The sequence below is a fragment of the Lethenteron reissneri genome, chromosome 8, assembly GCF_015708825.2.
Source record: "Lethenteron reissneri isolate LAM-NWPU_2019-01 chromosome 8, ASM1570882v1, whole genome shotgun sequence".
NCBI classification, from domain to species: domain Eukaryota; kingdom Metazoa; phylum Chordata; class Hyperoartia; order Petromyzontiformes; family Petromyzontidae; genus Lethenteron; species Lethenteron reissneri.
Window position 1 is genome coordinate 6,580,814 of NC_083786.1, and position 23,632 is coordinate 6,604,445.

Consider the following 23,632-nt stretch of genomic DNA (forward strand, 5'->3'; position numbering starts at 1 on the left):
CGTATCATTTTTTTAATTTGGCCAAATTTTTTACCGTGACGTTAAACGAGATCGTAGCATCCACTGTACAACCGCAGTATTAATCGGAGCGGCCGCTGGGAATGAACCGGGAACCTCTACAACGAGCGGCGAGCGCGCTGCCACTGGAGCCTCGTCACTGAGCGAGACGTTTGTGAGGGATTCCACTGATCCCGCCGGCAAAGTTAAGCGCTTCGATTGGTATCGGAATGGTCGTCAAGCGCCGCGCAGAGCGTTCGCCTTCTCCACTCATAATGAATCGACGTAAATATATGCCGATTCTCAGAGAAGGAACTTGCCCCAAATTTTAGGGATTGCGATAAAAGTAAACTATTGCATGTACATGAGGCTCAGCAACCCGCACTCTATGTGGGCTCCCACCTCGTTACACAGTCCATGCGTGGTGGTGTTAACGATGATACTTTTATCATGATCATGGTTACTTGATGACAATTATTGAACGTGACGATGATTTGCATGACGACGTTGACTGGACGATGATTGCCGTGTGATCTTGACGTTGGCATGGAAGGTGGAGGTCCGTGCAAATGCTGGGGGTCTTGGGAGTTGAGGATGGGGGTCAGGTAGCAGGGGGAGTACCTGTGGACATGCAGATGGGAGAGGGGCGGGCATGTGGGTGGAGCCAACAGGTAAGGGGGCACCGCTGTGGGGTGGGGGTGGAGGGGGGAGTGAGGGAGGCTGCGGGGGGGGGGGTGTAGCATCTACCCCACAACTCGTGCATTAATCACTGCCGTGCGTGTGATGATGACGATGATGACGATGATGATGATGAGCTCTGAAAGTGTCAATCACTCCGACCCGGACCATCAGGGGTGGGCGTGGCCGCACGTCGACTCGGCCGTGAACGCGCAACGCCGGGGAAACACCACGGAGTTGACGGAGTAACGAGGAGTAACCTCGTCTCCCACTCTTCCTCGGGGCATCCTTGCCTAACACTGACGCGCCTCCGCACCCCCCCCCCCCCACGTAGAACACCTGGCGGAGGTACAGAGGCTCAAGCGGGAACACCACGAGACCCTGAGGAGCCTCCAGGTGCGTCCTCGTTTCTGTCCCTCTCCTATGCGTGGCGAAGGAGTTTGTTGCGCGCGTTCGGTTTAGCCTCGCGCCTTCCCCCCGTGGTGCCTGCCCTCTGTGCCTTGCCTCCATCTCCCGTTCTGAAATCTCCCCCCATGCGTCTGTCTCTCTCTCTCTCTGTGTCTGTGCTCGTACCGCGCATTGTTTGGCGCAACGGGGAACGTTCCGTTCCACGGGCTGGGGAGCCTTTTCACGAGAGCTGAATTTCAATTTGCAACAATGCCTGCACCCCCAGTAAGCATGGAACGTTGAACCAACGTTTACACGTTTTACTGGGTAGCGCCTGCACACCAGCTAATCTCATCGCTCCACCTGATTGTAAATGTAGGTTCCTGAAGAAGCGCCCAGTACATAGAGCGAAACGTCGGACATCATCGTGCCAAACATCACACGGCGGTACAAACCCGACAACACCTCGGAGAGCCTGCTTGTGCTGATTGTGTGGGGGGGGGGGGGGGGCGGTCTGGCGTCCCGATACGGCCTTGGCAGCTGCCTCCCCAACTATTGACGAGCCCCAGCCACGTGTGACTGTTGTACCGGCAAAACGAGGCAGTTCAATGAAAGATCAGAGAATTGGTTTGGGCTGCGAGTAGAGCCGCTGGTCAAGGGGAGAGGCGGAAGATGCAGTTGGTGCTTCAACGCAGCGGAGAGCTCCGCCAAACAACAACACCGTAAAGTTTTGCAGGCAAACCAAAAAAATTCCTACCCAAGTAGCGGTGTCTCATCATCATCGTAGTCGAAGTCACGACGACAACTGTCAAGTCACGAGTTCCACATGTTCCACGGGAGCCAGATCGAGAGATGGGCGGCCGTGCGGTGTGGTTGCCTGCCCTGGCGAGGCGGGACGGAGGTGTGGGGGGGGGTTCGGTTCGGTTAGGGGTGGGGAGGGGGTAGCGGTCTTGTGAGTGAAGGAGCGAGAGGAGGAGGAAGAAGAGAGGGGAGCGTTGTGTTGAGTCCCGCGTCGCTGCAGGCCCCCGCACGCCCGGGCGCCATCGCCCGCTCCGAGCCGCCCTCTCGAGGGCCCTTGAGCTCGCCGGGTTCAGGGGTGCGAGGCTCCAGCATTGCCAAGCACAAGGGGACACGACCCCACGTGGCTCAAGGGGCAACGGAATCACGGAATGATAAAATGTTCACCAAATTTCAGCTTAACGTTCATGTCGAAGCGAATTAACATAAACACAGTGAATTAATGTCTCTCCTCCCTCTTGTCTGCCTGCATGTCTACTCTCGTCTCACTGCATCTCCGTCTCTTGCCTACGCATTGAAATGGGAGCAGGCCACAAGAATAATTTCTGCTTGGGGCCTCCCAGTGAACCCCTCCCTCCACGTGGTGTTGGAGGGGGGGGGCGACCACCTCCTTGAGCAGTCGAGGATTTTGGTTTTGTGGGAAGAGTCGTGGTTTGCGGTGATGCAGCTCTCAGTGTCGCTTGTCACGAATGTAGAGTCTTGCGGCGTCGCGACGGTTTTAGCCGCTCCGCTCTCGTATCTGTGCACCGGGGTGAGAGCGTTCTGTGCCAGTGCATGCGTGCGTGAGTGTGACAGTGCGTGCGCAGGGAGCGGTGGCACAGCGTTGTATGTGCACATGGGGAGCGGTAGTGTCGTGGTGAGCGCGCTGCACTACGAACATGGCGACACGAGTTCGATTCCTGCTCATAGTCACCACCAGTGACGATTATCTTAACCGGTCCTGGGCCTCCCCTAGGTCGACTCAGTCTCAAATTAGTACCTTGTCCGGTGTGTAAACATCGCCACCAGGGTGACAAAGGCGGCCGGGCGTGGTGCTGGCCACCCACCCCCTCGTGTGGCGTGTCGGCCTTCATAGGTGCTCGCTAACAGCACTTGCCCGTACAGTCTGTTAAGGCTATACGGGGGTCTTTGTATGCGCACTTTGGCCCAACAGACTATTCGGCTACACAGGGGATCTTTGGCTTTGTGTGTGTGTGAGTGTGTGTGAGTATGTGTGTGAGTGTGTGTGAATGAGTGTGCGTGTGAGTGTGTGTGAATGAGTGTGTGTGTGTGCGTGTGTGTGTGAGTGAGTGTGCGTGTGTGAGTGTGTGTGAGTGTGTGTGCGTGCGTGCGTGTGCGTGCTTACTAACAACACTTGGCCCAACAGTCTGTGAAAAGCTACACTGAGTATATTTGCCTTTGAATGCATGTGTGTATGTGCGTGTATGTCTTCACGTGAGTGTATGTATGTGTCATGCCATCCTTCATAGGTGCTCGCTAACAGCACTTGCCCCTACAGTCTGTTAAGGCTATACGGGGGATCTTTGTCTTTGTGTGCGCGAACACCAATGACGTTTATCTGAACCGGTCATGGGCCTCGCCTAGGTCGACTCAGCCTAAAATGAGTGTGCGTAAGCGCGCACGCGAGTTTGTGTACGCGGTGCTCTGTGCGTGCAGCGTGTTGTTTAACGGGGGGGGGGGGGGGGCACAAAGACATAACTAATTATGTCCATGTGATGTCACCGCGCGTTTAATATCCTCTTTACAGGGGCCAATTGACAGCAGGAATGCGGCAATTTCCCGTAGAAATTACAGGGCGGTGGCCTAACAATCCCCATCGCAGACCAATGAAACGATAACACTGCATCAACCTAACTCTGGTGGTGGCGGCTGCTGCTGCTTCTGCCTGGGATTGCCCAGGAGTTGTAGGCTTGGGCAGCGAGAGGCGGCCACGAAGATGAAGGTAACAATTAGCAAACAGATTCTTGAATCTATTCGTGCGGAGACTGGGGAAGTGTTTAACGCTTCCCCACGCACGCTCGCGCTTGAGCGAGCGTGCGTGGTGGGTCTCCTCCGAGTTCTCCACGTGCATCTCGTCGTTCTAAACGGAATTGGCCAAACATCCCAAAGTAGCGGGACCCTCCGAAACAAAAACACCACTGGGACTTGAGACTCGGTGACGCTTTTGTTCAGTGAATGAAGTCGTGCTCGGGCAGGAGAGACGTAGTTCGGGAGAAATTTATTTTATTCCAAGGGAAAGTAATTTCCTCCGGAACGCTTTTTACCCGCGACGGTCTGTGTCGTGCTCGCGTTTACGGGGCGACAGCTTCACCGCTCCTGCGGCTGCCACTCCGGTCGTTGGGTCTTGACCATTTTCACTCCCGAGGGTGACGCCCATCGTGTAGATGGAGCGATGGAGTGTTAGCTCGTGTGCAAGCGCGAGGACGGGCTGGTCGTTTTCGCGGGAGCAAAAGGGGTTGCGATTCCTTGGTGGCTAGGTTGTGGCCGATGACTAAGGACACCTCGCCTCTCGTTCCCATCGTCGTGCCTGTGCCTCGGATGCGTGGATTGTCCGGTCTGAGGAGGTCGTGTTCTTTCCCACGCACGCTCACTTTCCCCTCGCAGTTTGATTGATGTCACTCATTATCCTGGCGTCGGTACTTTCCCTGTCCCGTATGTTCCTCTCTCTCGTCCGTCTAGTTGCATCGCGTATATATACCGGACGTCTGTGAAAAAAAGTTTTGTAGCTCATCGCATTCATTCTTCTAGGACAGATAAAGATTCTAATGTTTCAGATCCGCCGTGTGGTAACACGACGCTGAACGGGGAACTCGCGCGTTTGTGTCGCCCGCTCCCGCGTACGGGTGTTGGTCTCTGTCTCCGCCGTGCGCGCGTTATTGTGACTACGCGCGTGTCAGCAGCCTCGTCCCGTTAGCGTAATATAGCCCGGGCGTGCCCAGTGGGCACATTCCGAGAGGTAAAGGTGCAGCCCTGCAATCAGTCGCTCACCCCACCGCTGTCGGAAGGGGCCTCCTCCACTCGGCGGAGCTCTGGAGAGCCTCTCTGTAGTTGGTGTTATTGGCCTATTACTCCATGCTGACCAGACGCGCCCCGATGCCTTGGAAGAGGTAGGAGTACCCACGCTTTACCCCACCACCCGTGACCTGCCACCCGACTCGCTATGGCTGTGCCCACTCGCACTGCTGGGTGGACAGAGGCAGAGGGGAGATACCGGGGCAATGGCGGTGCGCTGACCGTGAACCGCCACCGCCACGACCAGCGAGACACGGCTCCCGTGTGCGTAACCTTCAGTTCATCTTGATCACCTTGATCAGCCACGATCAGGCCACTGCCGGATGGAGTCCTCGGCCCAGACAAGCCCGCCGTTCTGACTCTAAGCCCTCGGCAGCAAGGGCCTCTTCAACCTCCCCAAGCGCCGAGGCATTAATACGGAAACCTCGCCATGAATAAAACAGATCCTCCGTGATGCACTGCTCATTGTGAGTCGCTCGCCAGCAGTTGCCGCTTCATGTTTTATTCACGGCTGCCCGCCGCACATTATTCGGCACGTGACGGTTTGCCGAAGGCACGAGCGGATCGCGCCGCGTTTACCCCCCCAACCCCCCACCCCCCACCCCCCACCCCCCCACCCCCCACCCCCCACCCCCCCACCCCCCACCCCCCACCCCCCCACCTCCCACCCTCCACCCCCCCACCCCCCCACACCCCCCACCGGGCAGACGATGGAGTCGCGTTGCTGTACGACCCCATCAGATCTCATAGTCTAAGTGGAGTCGCACTGTGACCAGCGTGGTGAAGTATGGTCAAATTTCCCTGTGCAATCCACACGGCCAAAGCCGGATTTAGGTCGAGGGGCCTAAAGCTAATAGGAGGGTAGGGAATTAGTATGTATTACATATTTACATATTGCGACAACTCATTGTGAAGTTATTAAACCTATTTATTTATTTACATATGTAAACTGAACACATTTATTAGACTCGACCTAACTACATCATCAAATAACTCGATATGTGCTCATTTCTTCGAACCAAAATGCTTTGCTGGCTTTGCCTGTGGCAAAGTCACAACTGATGTCATCGTCACTGAAGGACAAAAAAATTGCGATGGCCGCGCTACCGCCGCTCGGCTGCCACTTCAGCGTGCAACGGGGAGGGCCTGAAGAAGTGCTTACCAGATACGAGGGCCTCCTCAGCCTGTGGTGTAGTCTGGCCCTGCGCACGGCAGTGGATTGACGAAAGAACTACATCAACACCAACACCCGCCCATCGCTCTTAAGTGACGGTCACATCACCACGGTGCCTGTGCCAAGCCAGGTGCACTTTGAGGTGTCAAAGGCTCGCTAGCAGGAGGTCACGGGACAGACCCAGGTGCCACGGGTTGACCGAGATGACTGGCAGATGCACCACTTGTGCCCCCCTCTACTGTGCTATACACAATTTCACACCGTGTCATGATCAGCACCATTACCATCATCCTTGCCTTCATCATCGTCATCATCATCGCCATCGTTGTCGTCACCGTGGTGCTGGTGGTGGCGGCGGCGTTGTCACGCGCGTGCAGGAGGAGTTTGACCTGAAGACGTTCGAAGTGCGGGGCGAGTACGCCTCCGTGGTCGCCGACCTCGAGAGAAAGGTGGACGACCTCCAGTGCGACCTCTCCGCGCTGCACCTCGCCGCCGCCGCCGCGGGGGGAGGACTCCCGGGGCCCGGCCGGCGGGGGGCCACGCGGGGCACCCGGGACGTGGGCGTCGACACCCGCGATGGGGACCTCCCGCGCGCCTTCAGGAACGTGCTCGTGCAGACGGACCGGCTGGGCTTCCTGCAGCAGCCCGACGGCGGGGAGGAGGACACCGGCAGGACGGTGCCCGTGCGCCTCAAGAAGTTCTTCAGCGCCGAGGAAGCGTTCGGCGTGCTGGGCGCTGACGGCGCGGTGACGAAAAATCCGGCGGCTGGGCCGCCCACGCCGCCGCCGCCACCGCCGCCGCCACCACCGCCACCGCCGCCGCCGCCGCCACCACCGCCGCTACCAACCGGACACAGTCCACCGCCACTCCCGTTACCACCAGGTTTGGTAGTAGCAGCAGCACCAACACGAACGGCGCAGTATTTTTGTTCTTATTTTTGTTGTTCTTATTATTGTTGTTGTTCTTGTCCAGCGCCTACTCTATCATAACCACCAGCAGCAGAGCACAATCTAACCATCACCGCTGTCACCACCACCAGCACTATCTCCACCACTGCTAGCAGTTGGACACGATCCACCACCACCACTACCACCATTCCACATCACTTCACCACCAGAAACACCAACACCACCACCACTAATATCACCACCACCACAACCAACACCACCACCATAACTATCGACACCACCACCATCAACACCATTTGACGGCGACTCGCAGCAAGACACAGTCACCATCTCTTCCTCCTTCACCACCACCACCAGGTCTCGCAGCAGCAGCAGCAACATCAGCGGCACCGGCAGCGCCACCACCACCAAGACTCGGGCCTCCTCCACCGCCACCACCACCACCACCTCCGCCTCCTCCCCTGGGTCTGGGGGGGCCCCCGCCCCCTCCCCCGCTGGGGGGCCTGGGTGGGGGCCGCGAGGGGAAGCCCCGGAGGCCGGCAGTGGAGCCCAAGCGGCCCATGAAGCCGCTCTACTGGTCCCGCATTCAGATCAAGGCTGAGAGGTGAGGGCCAGGCGATGGCTGGTTTGGGTGGCAGTTGGGGCTGTGTCTCGGTGGGTTGTCGCGGATGTGCTGCTGCTGCTCAGCTCTCCGACGCGTCTTCGCGTTGTGCCGATTGTCATTCGGCACGGCGTCCGACGTTTCGCCTCGTGCACTGAGAGCTTCTTCAGGAAGCGATCCGAAATTACCCCCAATACGAGCTGATCTCGCTCGTCGCTCCATACCGAAATAGAAATTCGCTCCCTGGACGAGCTTACGGCACGTGGAGCGCAACGCCGGACACTGTGCCGCCGGACGGCACGCGGTACAACCCGAACGCACAACCGGAGAGTTGAGTTGTAGTTTAATGGCGAAAAGGTCAAGAGGCCATCAAGAGGTCACTTCCTTCTGCTAGGTCACACAGCTCTTGCAAAGTCGACACCAAACCACCAAGGGTGGCTGTCACAATCTCATCACCACCACATTTGAACTTTCGGTCTTACCAACAATAATAACGATCATGTCAACCTGTACCGCACTCCCGCCACCGGAAGCTGCCGCAGAGACTGAACGACTCAGAGGAGCGGGGAGGAACCACAAGCAGCAGGAAGGCAGTGAGCTGATGCTACAAACGATAAATATAAAGCCATTTACAGCCAATTAATAAGCGTCTGCCCGTTGTCATACGGTCGGCACGTCTTTCGAGGGCGAGCAGGATAAAGTTTTTTAACCTGCTCGCAAGAAAAATACGTCGTTAATGGAAGGACGTACACAATTTCATCCATACTATCGGTTTCCCAAAACGCTTCAGTTGGTATAAGCGGCACTCATTCAAAATAATGGTGAATCGGAAACCCAACCGGTGGTGGCAGGGCAGGAGTAAGCGCGCGGGGCGAGGTGAAAATGAGAAGGATCGTATTGCCATGGCACCGTGACCCCACGCGTGCCCTTGGTCTTTCTGAGTTGTGGCACCTGAATGCTAAATGAGCTGTGATGTGGAGGGGCCGCTCAAGCAAAGGTGAGTGGTTCACCTGGTGGGACCAGGGATGAACGGCTCACCTTGAGAGTACGGGAGTGAGCCACTCACCTTGAGAGTACGGGGGTGAGCCGCTCACCTTGACAGTACGGGAGTGAGCCACTCACCTTGAGAGTACGGGGTGAGCCGCTCACCTTGAGAGTACGGGAGTGAGCCACTCACCTTGAGAGTACGGGAGTGAGCCACTCACCTTGAGAGCACGGAGTGAGCCACTCACCTTGACAGTACGGGGGTGCGCCACTCACCTTGAGAGTACAGGGTGCGCCACTCACCTTGACAGTACGAGAGTGAGCCGCTCACCTAGAGAGTACGTGGTGAGCCACTCACCTTCAGAGTACAGGGTGAGCCACTCACCTTGAGAGTACGGAAGTGAGCCACTCACCTTGACAGTACAGGAGTGAGCCACTCACCTTGAGAGTACGGGGTGAGCCGCTCACCTTGAGTGTACGGAGGTGAGCCACTCACCTGGAGAGCACAGGAGTGAGCCACTCACCTTGAGAGTACGGGGTGAGCCGCTCACCTTGAGAGTACGGGGTGAGCCACTCGTGCTGAACCTTAACGGACATCGTGGAGCGCGACGCGCACTGCCTGCCCGCTTCTTCAGAATCGGGTAAATAGAAACCCGCTGATCGTTGGGAGGGCAGCGATCGCTGAGCCCGACCCTCAGCGATGCAGCAGCAGTGCAGCGCTCTCCAAGCTCCTCCACTTGGAAGTCGCACAGAGAGCGGAGGGGGGAGGGGGGGTGTTTGCTCATTATCAGCAGTTACCCCAACAGGTTTTTAAAGGCTACATAGGGAGGAATGTTTGTCTTTTGCATGTTCACGTGCGTATTTCCATGTCTCTGCGTGCGTGCGTGTCCACGTGTGCGTCCGTGGTAGCGCCGAGGAATCGCGCTGTCTCTGGGCGCAGCTCGACGAGTCGCCCATCGATCCGAGCGAGTTCGAAGAGCTCTTCTGCAAGAGCGCGCGGGCCGAGAAGAAGCAGCCGCTCGCAGAGAGCTACGCCAAGAAGTCCCGCGCCAAGCAGGTCCGTCGCTACGAGGGCACCGCCGTGGGGTGTGTGGGTGGGCGGGGATGGGGGGTGTTGGGGGGTGGGCCTGGGCACACGTGGGCACCACGGTGGGGTGGCACGAGACACAGAGACACGTAGATTAGAGACTGCTTTGGTCACAAAGCGGCCCTGTTACACACATGGGGACAGAGGAATGCCGAAGAGTCAGAGACACGCGGTGAGATGGAGAGAAACGGGGAGACAGAGACACGCAGACTAATGCCCATGCGCAGGCCGGTTCTGCGTTTACCTGCGTATACTGGATATTCGCCCCCCCCCCTCCAAATTCACAGTGTTCCACCACCACCCCCATGGCTCACAGGTCCAGCACTGCCCGCACCGCCGATTCACGGGCAATCAGAATAGTTATTCATGCTGGAGGAATCCGATGAGCTATAAAGCTCTTTTTAACAGATGACCAGTAGGGACGGGTCAGAACGTTGCAACAACAAACAATAAAAAAAAAAAAAACACGATACGAGTGCAAAGCACAAGAAAGACAAACAAATCGGCCAAAAACATACAATGTCCCCGACGTCCACCAAGCCTCGGCGGAGGCTGTTTGAGAGGCTTCGTCTCCTCCACATCCACACGCAACGCTGCAAATGTCACTTTGGCAGACGACGACAAAATAAGGAGGCCGTGGATGCCCCATCGATTAACTTCACTGCCATTAAATTGTACGATTTTTTTTTTTTACGTGGCTGTAAGTCCTTAGGAGGGGGTGCTGTGCCATCAGCAGGGAGGGGGCCTCTAGTCCAGTCTCCCACCCCCCTTCCCCCCCCGATGCTACGGGACTGCAGTCATGGGCCGCGAGGATCGTGAGTGACGTTGCTCGTGACAGTGATGAGCTCGGGGGATTCGCAGAAATAATCCCGCTAATGCGAGCGCTCGGGACGTCTCGCCAGGACGCTTACTCGCAACTCGGCGTCCGAGCGCTGATATTGTCTCCCGCTCGCTGGGGTTTAATTTCGCTTGGAGCACTTAGTCGTTACGGCTCTGTTTTTCTTTATGCCCGGATTATTTTAACTATCGGGGACACATTTTTGTCGCCGCGTGACGGTGCTGTGGTTTCGCCGGGCCGGATCGATCGGCGCCCTCGCAACGCTCGCGCCGGGCTAAACTTATTCACAACGTGCGCACAAATCACGCGCGCAAACGGGTTCGCTGAAGTAACGTCGAGCGGAGTGACGGAAAAAGAGGAACGCGTGGATTGGCGAACGCACGCAACGCAGGGGAATGTTGTCATTTAAAACTGCTCGGATTCGGTAAGATTGGGCTCGGAGCAGGACGCATCGCTGGCCACCCGTCGGGAATGATGACGACAAGAAGCGGCAGCCAAGCGAGGTAACGAGTCCGAGGGAATGTCCACCGTGAGAGACGGACCGATGAATTCGGCACGGGCGCCCGGTGGGAAATTACATCGCAGGATCGTGGGAAGCGGCGGCAGCTTGAGGAGGCCTTTCATCCGGCAGTGGATCGACCATGGCTGATGTGGATTATGCTGAAGTTGCACCGAGGCTGTGTCCGCGTTGGGGAGGGGTGGGGGTTGTGTTGTCAGCCCCGGCTTCCTGGCCATCAGGAGGTGGCACTGTTGCCCTGTAAAACAACAAAGCCTCTTTCCCCGCAACCCCGACCGCAGCATTCACGCGGAGGAGTCGAGTGGTGGCGCAGCGGTTAGCACGCCGCACGACGAGCCGGGCGCCCCGAGTTCAATTGCCAGCGGCGGCTAACACCAACAACGACTGATATCGGAACTGGTCCTGGGATAAATTCCCTCGCAATGGCCCGTGTGGTTAAGTGTGGTCGAACAAACCCCTTGGACCTTAATGCGTGTTGAGGCCTTCATCCAGCAGTGGATTGCTGAAGGGCTGTACATGTGCAGTGCGCGTGTCATGTTAATCTTTGGTTTTACGCGCGCGCGCGCGCGTGTGTGTGCGTCTTGTTTGATTCGTGTTGTACCGCTTAATTCAATCTCAATGCAGCAGTTAATTCTCTGTAAATGTTTTTGGCAATCTCTCCTGTCGTTCATATTCATGAATACCCTGATTTGTGCGAGCTTGGGTAACTGGTTCAGTTTCCACTGAATCAAAAGGCTTCTCATAACCTCATCGATAAAAGCCACGCAGGTACAGTACGTGCGTTGAACTTCTTTCTTACCGTACGTAGCCAACCGCGCTAATCGGAAGGGCAACACACACAGAGGAGTTTGAGAGTCAAGCGGGGAGGAGTGACGGCAAAACTGCACGAACTCGTAAAACCCTCGCGTCGTGGCCAGCAGGCCTCGACATTGGCACCGAGCTTCTGAGCATATTGCCACGCACAAGAGTTAGAAGTCAAGGCCAGACTGATCTCGGAGGCGGACTCTACGCTGTCCGCTTTCGTGGGCCGTTCTGTAATGGGGGGGGAGGGGGGGGGCTGCGTTTCTCTGCGAGCGATCTGAATGGCGTCTTCGCCTTTCGTTAAAATATTTCTCCCCGATGATACTCGCTTGGCATTGGAACACCTCCGCCGGCAAGGGTGATCCAGGGCAAGGCGGGATGCTGCTGGGGAAATGACAAAATCTATTACTAAAAAACATCTAAATAGCAGAGAGGAAGAATCGGAGGAGCCTCGTGCCGTACCGGCCCTTCATAGGTTGCTGCTCGCTAACTGAACTTGCCCCCCCCCCCCAACAAGTCTGCTCAAGGCTATACGGAGGGGGGAGAACCTTTGCCTTTGTGTCGTCAAAATATAGTTTCTCTCTGTCGAGACAACGTTTCCGCCGAAGAAGTTTTGAGTTTCGCTTGTCGCTTGATTAGTTCGACCTCACCGCTCGCTCAGCGGAGTAATTGCATTTGGGAACAACAACAACGAGCAACAAAAAACCCAAACTCATTCTCCACTCTCTCTCTCACTCTGCACTCTCAAAACTCGCTACTGTACGCTGAACAAAACCGGAGGGCTCCCACTCTAAATGATTAAACTGAACGATTCGAGCCGCGTGCACCCCCCCACCCCCACGTTACTGCCCCCCCCCCCCCGCCGCCTCCTCCAGGAACGCGATGCTAATCGAAAGCGACGCCGCAAATTGCAAAATCAAATTCCTACCACTAACGTATTATTTCTGTTACGGAACAACGGACATTGAAATCTCCACTTAGGTCCCCCTCAGATCCGCGCCAACCACCGCAGCCAGAGCCCCCCCCCCTCCCGCCCCCCCCCCCCTCTGTAACTTCTTAATTGGCGCAGCGCTCTGGAAAAACTCTCTTCACCCCCCCCCCGCCTTCGAGTCTCTCTCTGGAATCCATAACGGGCGGTGTTTGTCCGCCAGACATTAATATGTGGCGGCGGCGGTGGCGGCGGTAGTGGGGGCGACTCTCGGGATCGACCTAAATACGACGGGGAGTAATGGGGGGGGGGGCGCGGTGGAGAGAGACGACTAGGTCAAAGGTTGCAGTGATTTTGAGTTTGGAAGTCGGGGGGGGGGGGGGTTGACGTCCTGAATGGTGGGATCCGTCAGGCTCTTAAAAATTGCCCCTGCACCACCCCCCTCCCAACCCTAACCAACCCCCCCCCCCACAACAACGACCTAACGAATGCAGAGTTGGCCGGCATTTTTGTCGTTGTAACAAATATACATTTTTCTTTCAAATTATTTATCGGCCAAATCTTTTCCTCAAAGCGCCCGATCCTGACCAGCGAGGCGAAGTATGGTCAATGATCGCAACCACCGCCCCCCCCCCCCCCCATGGCTACTAATATCAGAGACCAGGCAGTAGCATTTACCCATCGATGGATGGAATTGGAATGTACCGAGTAGCAGCCGCCCACCGCCCCCCGCCGCCGCCCCAATTACGAGTCTTGAGACTCGCTGAGGGACACACGGAGAAACTTCACCCGCAGCAGCAGCAGGAGCAGCAGGAGCAGTCCGCTTGCACGGTCCCCTCATTACTGTTGATGACAATTCCCCCAACACTCAACTTCCTCGAGCAAAATTGCCTTCTGTGTGTTATTTTGTGTGTGGGGGGGGGGGGGTGTGGCATAGGAGGAAGGGTTAGGAGCGATGGGGGATGGGGGGGAGTTAGGCGACTGAGTAATCTTATAAACGAGCCTTTTGCCCGTCCAAGGACGGGTGTATTGCAGTAAATCTGAAACTTGCAAGCGAAAAGCAGACCGCGACGTGATATATTCATTGCATCAATTCGTGTGGAATTTGTAAGGCCACGGTGACACAGACTTATTTAATTTAAAGGTTATAATCGCTTGTTCATCATGACGTCCTTTTTACTTTGATGTCTCAACAACGTTACGGAGATCACGTGACGTGAGGGTTCTGCCATTGTCGTGAGGGTTATAAGTTGACGCTGAGGAGGAGGGGGGAGGAGGCGCCTCGCCCCTCCATGTGGAGTGACGTCACCTGCTCATTATTATTAATGGCGGGGGGGTCCATGTGGAGGACGTAATCTATATTCTTGGTTCTTTCGGTAAAGTCACGTAGAAGGGAAATAATAAAACAATAAAAATTCTCACGAATTTTTCAAATTTTCTTGTTGTGGATTTCACACCTGATTATGCTTGTGTTGCAGTCGAAACGTCGTGAGAATTTGTATTGTTTTATATTTATATTATTTTATTATTTCCCTTCCACGTGACTTTACCGAAAGAACCAAGAATATGACTCTGCAGTCACGAAAGCTTTAAATCAGGACATAACCTGTTCATGATTATTAATGAGGGGGGCTGGTCGACGTGGAGTGACGTCACACGTGGGACACACAGACATTCATGGGTAACTGTAGTAGTCAATTAAGCAATGGACGGTGATGTGACGTATGTTGAACTTCTTTCGCACCGTGCATAGCTGACCGTGCTAATGGGAGGAATGCGCCGGCCTCAATCACAGTCGGCTTGCTGCTGTTGTGCTGTGTCTATATCATAGTCTTTGGGTCTTTCGGTAAAGCCACGTAGATAGAAAAATAATAATACAAATATCACGACGTTTCGATCGCAACACAAGCAAATCGTCATCAGGTGAAAACGTATATAACGGGAGAGCTGCTGATGACGATTGCTTGTGTTGCGATCGAAACGTCGTGATCAATTTTTTTCTATCTACGTAGCTTTACCGAAAGACCCAACAAATAGGTATTCCTGCAGTTACGAAAGCTTTAAGTCAAGATTATTTAGATAATTTTTGCTGCTATAAATGTCCACACGATAAGCCACTTTGTTGAGCTATCATTTGTGGCCAAGTCGCTTCTAAAGAAGCTAATAGCTAAGTGGGCTTTATCTGGTAAGATTTTTTTTTTTATGTTTAGTTTTATTGGTGTGTATTTATATTCATCTTCTTGGTTCTTTCGGTAAAGTCACGTAGAAGAGAAATAATAAAATGATAAAAATAAAACTTAATAAAATACAATTCTCACGACGTTTTGGCCACAACGCAAGCAGCCGTCCTCAGGTGAAGAACAGGTCTGTCGGAAAGACAGCGTCTCATTCAGACGCTGTCTTTCGAAAGCTTTGCGTCTATATTATTTAGATTATTTTGGCTACTATAAATGTCCACATGATAAGCCACTTTGTTGATTCAACAGCCGTCTTTCCAACAGCCCTGTTCTTCACCTGAGGACGGCTGCTTGCGTTGTGGCCGAAACGTCGTGAGAATTGTATTTTATTATGTTTTATTTTTATCATTTTATTATTTCCCTTCTACGTGACTTTACCGAAAGAACCAAGAAGATTAATGCCTGCAGTCACGAAAGCTTTAAATCAAATTGTATGTATATTGTTAGGTGATTTATTTACATTCCCTATACCTTGCCCTCCTATCGTGTCTTTGTATTCGTTGTAGTAAATTTCTGCGCCCCACTGGACATCTGAGATAAAGAGCTTTGCAGCTCATCGGATTCCTCCAGGATACATCAATGTTCAGATTCTGATTCTGAACTCCATCGGGGGTTTTGATGCGGCCGCCGCTGGGTCTCGCAGGGCCCGGGGGCTGTGCTCGCTGCGGCGAGCGGGCCAAACCGACCCCCCAGTGGGTTCACTTCGAGCTGAATTGGTGTGATATGTCAAACAACATTTCCCGCGGCTGTGTATTTCAATAACGAGGTGAGCTGTCTTTGGCGAAGCGTGTCGGCTCTGCAGCGGTGCGATGAGGTGCGCGGAGACAGCTCGCAGTGTCGAGCTGTGAGCTTTTTACCCTGAGTGCTTTAATCCTTCACATCTGTCGCGTGTACGGTGTCCTCATATCTCCTATATATCTCTTCCGAATACATCTCCCGTCTCGATCTCGGAGAGGTTACGTGTGTCCATGCCTCGAGGCAATACGGTGGTTTGTAGGCACTTGGTTCACGTTGTGTGCTCGCGTGTTTTGTCGGCGTAATGTTCCCCCCGCGCACATTCTAAACTCACCCTGCACGGCATCCATGCCGCAGGCTGCTGAGAACCGCCGCTCTAGAGACTCTGTGGTTCCTTCCCGGCGCGCAGGTGACGAAGATTCTGGACGGGAAACGCTCGCAAGCCGTGGGGATTCTCATGTCGAGCCTCCACCTCGACATCAAGGACATCCAGAGAGGTGACGCCAGCTCACGGCCCTCGCCACACTCACCCACAGCTCGCCCACACTCACCCACGCTCACCCCACACGTGCAATCGTTAGCGTCGTCATCGTTATCCCCGAGTGCTGGCTCTGTTAACCCCCCCTCCCCACCCGCCAGCTGCATCAACATGACATTACAGACAGGCACATTTCAAAACGCTCGTCCCAATGCTCCGCGTCCAATTCCAAAGAGCTGGGAGGCCGCGGGCTGCGCTTATGAACAGCCCCGCCGGGTCCGCTGTGCGACACCACGGGGTGCGTGGAGACGTGTGCCCAGGCTGTCGTCCATGAGACCCCTCCCCCACGCCTCCGGCTCACCGTCAGAGCCGATGGCGCAGAACATCCCCGGCATTCCATCTCCTGCCCTGGAGCTTGTGGGGCCACAACCCCTGACCCGGATTCGCACAGAACCATGGCAGCAGCAGCAGCAGCAGCAGCAGCTGATGCGGTTGAAACCTGGTGGAAAATTAAAAACTCTCCGGGCTGTGGCCACCACCCAGAACAGAACCATGGGACGTGTAACGCAGACTCAGTGCCAGGTTCACAATTACAAAGGAGGTGGCATTGTCACAGCAGCGAAGATTCACCACTCCGCTCCTCCCGACACCGACTATCTGGCTCATCCACCTCCGTGAAAGATTACAGCTGTGGCTCTACACTCAGGGGTGGGGAACCTTTTTTTCTGCCGAGGGCCATTCGGATATTTATAGCATCATTCGCGGGCCATACAAAATTAAATTTATGTTGCTATGAAAAAAGCGCCTAGATTTATTGAATTTTGGCAGGACCAGACTAAATGATTTTGTGGGCCTTATACGGCCCGCGGGCCGGACGTTCCCCACCCCTCTACAGCAACATCAGCCATAGACTCACATAGAGACCCAGAGACTCACATAGAGACTCAAAGACTCATACAGAGACCCATGGACTCATAACAGATTCCTATACTCACATAGACCTATAGACTCGCACATAAACCCAAAGACTCATACAGAGACCCATGGACTCATACAGAGACCCATGGACTCATAACAGATTCCTATACTCACATAGACCTATAGACTCGCATAGAGACCCAAAGACTCACACAGAGACCCATGGACTCATAACAGATTCCTATACTCACATAGACCTATAGACTCACACAGAAACCCAAAGACTCGCACAGAGACCTATATAAAGGAGACAGGGACGTCGTCTATCCCGTCATTTGTTCTTCACAATTGGCCTCCATCATGATGCGCCCTGTCCGGAGGCAAACATTTTTCCCAATATTATTCCCAAAGTAAAGCGAGCGGTGGAATGCACACAGCCCGCGAATTGTGATATCGTTCACTTGTTTTTCCTTCCTTGCATTTTATATCCTCGCCCACCCCCCCAAATAACTAAAAGCACACCGCCGCATGGCGGCAAAACACACGTGTGCAAAGTCGATCACTTGACGGTTAGCGGGGTGAACTCTCCGCGGAGACGACGAGACGATGACCTCCGTTGGTTGTGTCGCCCCCAAACCGGTGGAATGTGCAGCCGTGCTGGAGATGGACACGTCACAGGTGGACCTGGAGACGCTGCAGGCCCTCTTCGAGAACGTGAGTCTCCGTGCACGACGCAGACACCGACGGCCCCTTGCGCGCACCAGCCGCTCATCCGCGGGTTGTCCCAAATTATGTCGGTGGTGCTGCTGCTGCTGCGTTGGCTGTGATGCACAGGCACAATTAACAGAGTCAACACGTTCATCAATAACAATGCTATGTGTGTGTGGCCTTAACAGAAAACGCTATATTGAAAACAATAATAATAATGTGCGACCGTTAGAGCAATGGCCCTGCTACCCGACTGCGACCCGCCAGCTAGTTTCACCAACTCCCCCCCCCTTCCCCCACGGCCTCACTCGAGCTCACCAATTATGTTTAAAAAAAACCTCCCCGGCCGCTCCATGACAATCCCACCGCGCCTGTCGTTCACTCTCCGCAAAGTGAAGTGGTCCATATTTTATCCACCACGGTGGGATGATGTAACCCACCACGGTCAACACCAACAACGCGATTTGCTGCTCGATTTGAGCGTCGGGGTGGCTGCTCATCTCCTCTTTACGGCCCTGAGCCAGCGGCGGACACTCCACATTTCTATGGCGGGTGTGAGACAACCTTGTAGATGCACACTCGCCCCCTGCCAGCGGGGAGGGAGCTGGCGGTGGAGAGGCGTGGGCCCCCCGCGTGGGTATCTGTCGCGCAGCGTTAACGAGCCGGTGCTCAGAGAAACGCCGCTAATTAAGAGCATGTGTGTGTTTGTGTGTGGTGGGAGAGGTTTATAGGCCCTCAGGATCGTGAAGGTCGTGCACTACGAATCCTTCCTGTGACCGGCCCCTTGCTGTGCACGTGCGTGTGTGTTCGTGCGTAAGTGTGTGTGCATGTGTGTGTTTTATTTTCTCGGGCGATAAACCCGCGATGAGGATATAAACGAGAAGGTGTGGGTTTCACAGGGAGCCGCGGTTGTGGTGGCGGCCCGGTTGAGAGTGGGGGGGGGGGGGCGGTGGCATTGTTGCCGCCACCACCACCTCGCAGTTGCTGGCATTCAGGCACGAGCGAGCAGGGTCAGAGTTCACATGGAATTAGGTGATGGCGGCCGAAGTGGCTCGGGAAGATCCATAATGGCTGTGTCGGCGTCTCTGAGCCGGCGTGGCTGAGAAGCCTGGGTTTGAATCTGGGTTTTGGCCATGCCCTGTGATTGCATTGGGTCCACAGGTCGACGGCTTTGGCCCAGTCAACAAACCAGCTCTGGGAATCAAATGCTAGTTTGACTGTCATGCGATGAACACCACTGTCATTTGCATGGCAGGTAGGAGAGTGCTGCCCCTCTACCCTGTGTGTATGAGAGCGTCACGTGATGGGGTCTCAGAGGTACCTCTGTGATATCCGCTTCCTTTCGGAAAAGTTGCCCTGTCAACGCCGATAACGCAACCCGGGTAAAACTTGGGAGGAAAATGGCAAAAAAAACATTTTGAAACTATAAAAAACACACACGGAAAGTGAGAATGTTTAATGCGTGTCAAACGGCTGTCGGGCAAAGTGTTTGAACTCGCGGTGTTTACGATCCAAGGGCCGAGTGGAAGGCTCGACAAACCCAGCTGTGCCCCGCTGCCCAACCTCCCTCGGCCTGCACACGTGGACACGCGTGGGCACGCACGCACACACGCGCGGACGTGTGCGGGCACGCACGCACGCACACGCGTGCACGCGCACGCCGAGCGAAGCGCCCCCGGTGTGGAGCGGGCGGCGACGTCGCTTTGATCGCCGGCGCGTGGCGCCCGGCGTGTGCCGGCACGCGGCGCCGCGCTCAGCGGAGCTCGCGAGAGCGCTGGAACCGAGATGCCCATCGGCCCTCCACCAAACGTCCCCCCCACCCCCACAGGGGTCAGTGAAGTGGTTACAAACAAAAAAACATGGAACTCGCGCCTCCCAGACAGCGGCGATCCGCAAGGCATGCCCCCGCAGTCCGCTCGGACGGCTGTCACGGTCGCCGATGGCAGCACCTCCACGCTCCCCCCCCCCCTCTCACGCGTCAAGTCCCCATCGCGCTGACGCTGTAGGAGCCGGACGTCGTCGTGAGTGACTGGCTCCCGCGTGACCTGCGGGGACCCAAGGTTCTAGGCCCTCCCCCGGACGGGTAGCGCTGGCGAGAGACGAGACGTGCCTCGCGATCCCCGCCGTTTCTCTCTGGCTTGTGTGATCGCTGTGACAGCGATTGCCGAACTGATTGTCGGGAGGCGATGACTCGAGTACTTGATTAGAGCAGCTAACTCGCTGGCACTGACGAACTCTAATCCCTAACGGCGGAATAGTCAAGACTTCGCTTGCTAGAATAGTGAGATGAGAGGGGAGAGGCAGGAGAGAGCGTGGAGCAGAGTGAGATGAGAGGGGAGAGGTAGCAGAGTGCTTGGAGGGGAGTAGAGTGAGATGAGAGGGGAGAGGCAGGAGAGAGCGTGGAGCAGAGTGAGATGAGAGAGGAGAGGTAGGAGAGTGCGTGGAGGGGAACAGAGTGAGATGAGAGGGGAGAGGTAGCAGAGTGCATGGAGCAGTGAGATGAGAGAGGTAGCAGAGTGTGTGGAGTAGAGTGAGATGAGAGGGGAGAGGCAGGAGAGTGCGTGGAGGGGAGTAGAGTGAGATGAGAGGTGAGAGGCAGGAGAGTGCGTTGAGGGGAGCGGAGTGAGATGAGAGAAGTGAGGCAGGAGAGTGCGTAGAGGGGAGTAGAGTGAGATGAGAGGGGAAAGGCAGGAGAGTGCTTGGAGGGGAGTAGAGTGAGATGAGAGGGGAGAGGTAGGAGAGTGCTTGGAGGGGAGTAGAGTGAGATGAGAGAGGAGAGGTAGGAGAGAGCATGGAGGGGAGTTGAGTGAGATGAGAGGGGAGCGGTTGGAGAGTTCGTGGAGGGGAGTAGAGTGAGATGAGAGGGGAGAGGTAGGAGAGTGTTTGGAGGGGAGTAGAGTGAGATGAGAGGGGAGAGGTTGGAGAGTTCGTGGAGGGGAGTAGAGTTAGACGAGAGGGCAGAGGTAGGAGAGTGCTTGGAGGGGAGTAGAGTGAGAGGAGAGGGGAGAGGTAGGAGAGTGCGTGGAGGGGAGTAGAGTGAGATGATAGGGGAGAGGTAAGAGAGTGCGTGGAGGGGAGTAGAGTGAGATGAGAGGGGAGAGGTAGGAGAGTGCGTGGAGGGGAGTAGAGTGAGATGATAGGGGAGAGGTAGGAGAGTGCGTGGAGGGGAGTAGAGTGGGATGAGAGGTAGGAGAGTGCGTGGAGGGGAGTTGAGTGAGATGAGAGGGGAGAGGTAGGAGAGTGCGTGGAGGGGAGTAGAGTGAGATGAGAGGAGAGATGTAGGAGAGTGCGTGGAGGGGAGTAGAGTGAGATGAGAGGGGAGAGGCAGGAGAGTGCGTGGAGGGGAGTAGAGTGAGATGAGAGGGGAGAGGCAGGAGAGTGCGTGGAGGGGAGTAGAGTGAGATGAGAGGGGAGAGGCAGGAGAGTGCGTGGAGGGGAGTAGAGTGAGATGAGAGGGGAGGGGTAGGAGAGAGCATGGAGGGGAGTAGAGTGAGATGAGAGGGGAGAGGTAGGAGAGTGCTTGGAGGGGAGTAGAGTGAGATGAGAGGGGAGAGGTAGGAGAGAGCGTGGAGGGGAGTAGAGTGAGATGAGAGGTAGGAGAGAGCGTGGAGGGGAGTAGAGTGAGATGAGAGGTAGGAGAGTGCGTGGAGGGGAGTAGAGTGAGATGAGAGGCAGGAGAGTGCGTGGAGGGGGTTTTTGACGGGGAGTGCCGATGCCAACTCTCACTGAAGAAGAGGAGGGGGGGGTCCACACCGTGAGTTCATCTAAAACTCCCCGCCCCGCCACGGTGCCTCCTCCCGCCCCCCACCGTTAGTGTTGTATTCCCCGCACGCACGCACGCTATTAATTACCACGGGGCCGTGATTGCGTCGCGCGAGCGCTCGTTAGCGCCAGGCGGCCCGGGCGCCGGCTCCGACGTCTTGGATACAGACACGGCGGAGGAGACCGCTTCTATAAAAACACAAATCCGCTCTGAGAAAAACCGCGACTCGCATCCCGAGCCACGCTCCCTGTTCTAGGCCTGACTTGGATTAGGGTGGAGGTGAATGGGTACGCGTGTGTGTGTGTGTGTCAGCATGTACGTGTGTATGTGGGTGTTGTGAGCGGTCGTGTAGCGGTTAGCGCGCTGCGCTACGAACCCGGTCACCCAGGGTTCGATTCCCGCTCACGGCCAACACCGGTGACGATTATCTGAACCGGGCCTTTGGCCTCCCCTAGGTCGACTCAACCTCAAATGAGTACCTGGTGCCATGTGTAAACATCGCCACTGGGGAGACAAAGGCGGTCAAGGCGTGGTGCTGGCCACCCACCCCCTCGTGTACCGTTCTGGCCTTCATAGGTGCTCGCTAACAGCACTTGCCCCTACAGTCTGTTAAGGCTATACGGGGGATCTTTGTCTTTGTATGTCATTGTGTGTGTAAGTATGCGAGATTGTGTGTTATTGTGTCTCTGGGCGCGGTGACGCAGAAGTTAGTGCGCTGCGCTACGAACCCGGTGACCCAATTTAAATTCCCGCTCACGGCCAACACACCAGTGACAATCATCTGAACCGGGCTCCTGGCCTCCCATATGAGTAACCGGTGCGATGTGTCAACATCTCCACTGGGAAGACAAAGGCGGTCGTGCATGGTGCCGACCACTTACCCCCTCGTATGCAATGTTGGCCTTCATAGATCCTTCCTAACAGCCCTTGCCCCAACAGCCGGTGTGGGCTGTATGGGGGGGCTTTGTCTTCATCCCACCACGTGTTTGTGGATGAGCATGTGCGTGCGTGCGAGCGAGAGCTCTGACTGACGGCTCTCGATGAACCCCCACTGTCGTAGCGAGCCCAGAAGGAGGAGCTGCTCTCCATCCGGTCGCATGTCTCCTCCAACAACGCCTCCGCCGACGCCAAGCCCCTCGACAAACCCGAGCAGTAAGAACTAGCTGGTGTTGGGCAGCACGAACAGCGAAGGGTTCCAGGGGCAGCCAGGGCATCCAGGGCAACCAGGACAGTACCAACAGCAACGAGTCCCAGGGCAGCCAGGGCAGCACCGACCAATCCCTGGGTATCCCAGTGATGGAGGGGGGCTTTCACTAAACAACTTTTGGGGCATCCCATCATCGGGGGGTGGGTGGGGGGGGGGGCGTGGGGGGAGGGTGCCAGGCCAGGACACATTCATAAACGAACCCGGGATGTTCGGCCTAGCGAGGGCGACGCAGGCGAGGCGAGTACCTTTGCCTGACGCGTGCGCTGTCTCTGTCACGCAGATTCCTCTTGGAGCTGTCGCAGATCCCGAGTTTCAGCGAGCGCGTGTTCTGCATGACATTCCAGTCGGCCTTCTCCGAGGGCATGAGCGGCGTGCGGCGCAAACTCGACCTGATGCAGCGCGTGTGCACGGTGAGCACGACAGCCATGACGGTGGCGGCGGTGGTGGCAGCTCACCGCAACCACGCTCGCCCGCACCGCGACACTCGCCCCATACAAATCCCAACTGACCTCTCGACCCCAACATCCCAAGCTGTAAACCCATTGAGCCCTAGTCCACAAGCTGGTCTGAGCCTGAACCCAAGCACGGTTGACTACGTACGGTGCGAAAGAAGATCAACATGCATACAAACATTAACCCTTAACTCGCACGCTAATCATGAGCAAAGGCCTCGACCCAAATCAAGCTTCAACCCAAACCCTGACCCAATCCCTATTAAAAGCTCTGGCCCCTAACCCCAGACCTCACCTCCGCCATCACCCCTAAGCCTATCGCAGCCAATAAACTCAAACCCGAACCGTAGACGCAACCCAAACGCTGACTCAGTCCCTAATAAAAACCATAAGAACTGTGATCAGACCACAAGCCCTTAGCTCA

The 23,632-nt window shown here is 55.7% G+C and overlaps 1 protein-coding gene across 1 annotated transcript in view; it reads left to right on the forward strand.

The window, feature by feature from the left end:
* The window catches only part of LOC133361753 (formin-like), a 58,957-nt gene that overhangs the window by 23,414 nt on the left and 11,911 nt on the right, over positions 1-23,632 (forward strand). Inside the window, exons 5-12 of the mRNA XM_061580752.1 lie at positions 1,010-1,071; positions 6,424-6,928; positions 7,312-7,558; positions 9,449-9,596; positions 16,092-16,179; positions 17,731-17,792; positions 22,610-22,701; positions 23,037-23,166. Of these exons, the coding sequence (XP_061436736.1) occupies positions 1,010-1,071; positions 6,424-6,928; positions 7,312-7,558; positions 9,449-9,596; positions 16,092-16,179; positions 17,731-17,792; positions 22,610-22,701; positions 23,037-23,166 (1,334 nt within the window). The remainder of the gene's footprint in view (positions 1-1,009; positions 1,072-6,423; positions 6,929-7,311; positions 7,559-9,448; positions 9,597-16,091; positions 16,180-17,730; positions 17,793-22,609; positions 22,702-23,036; positions 23,167-23,632) is intronic.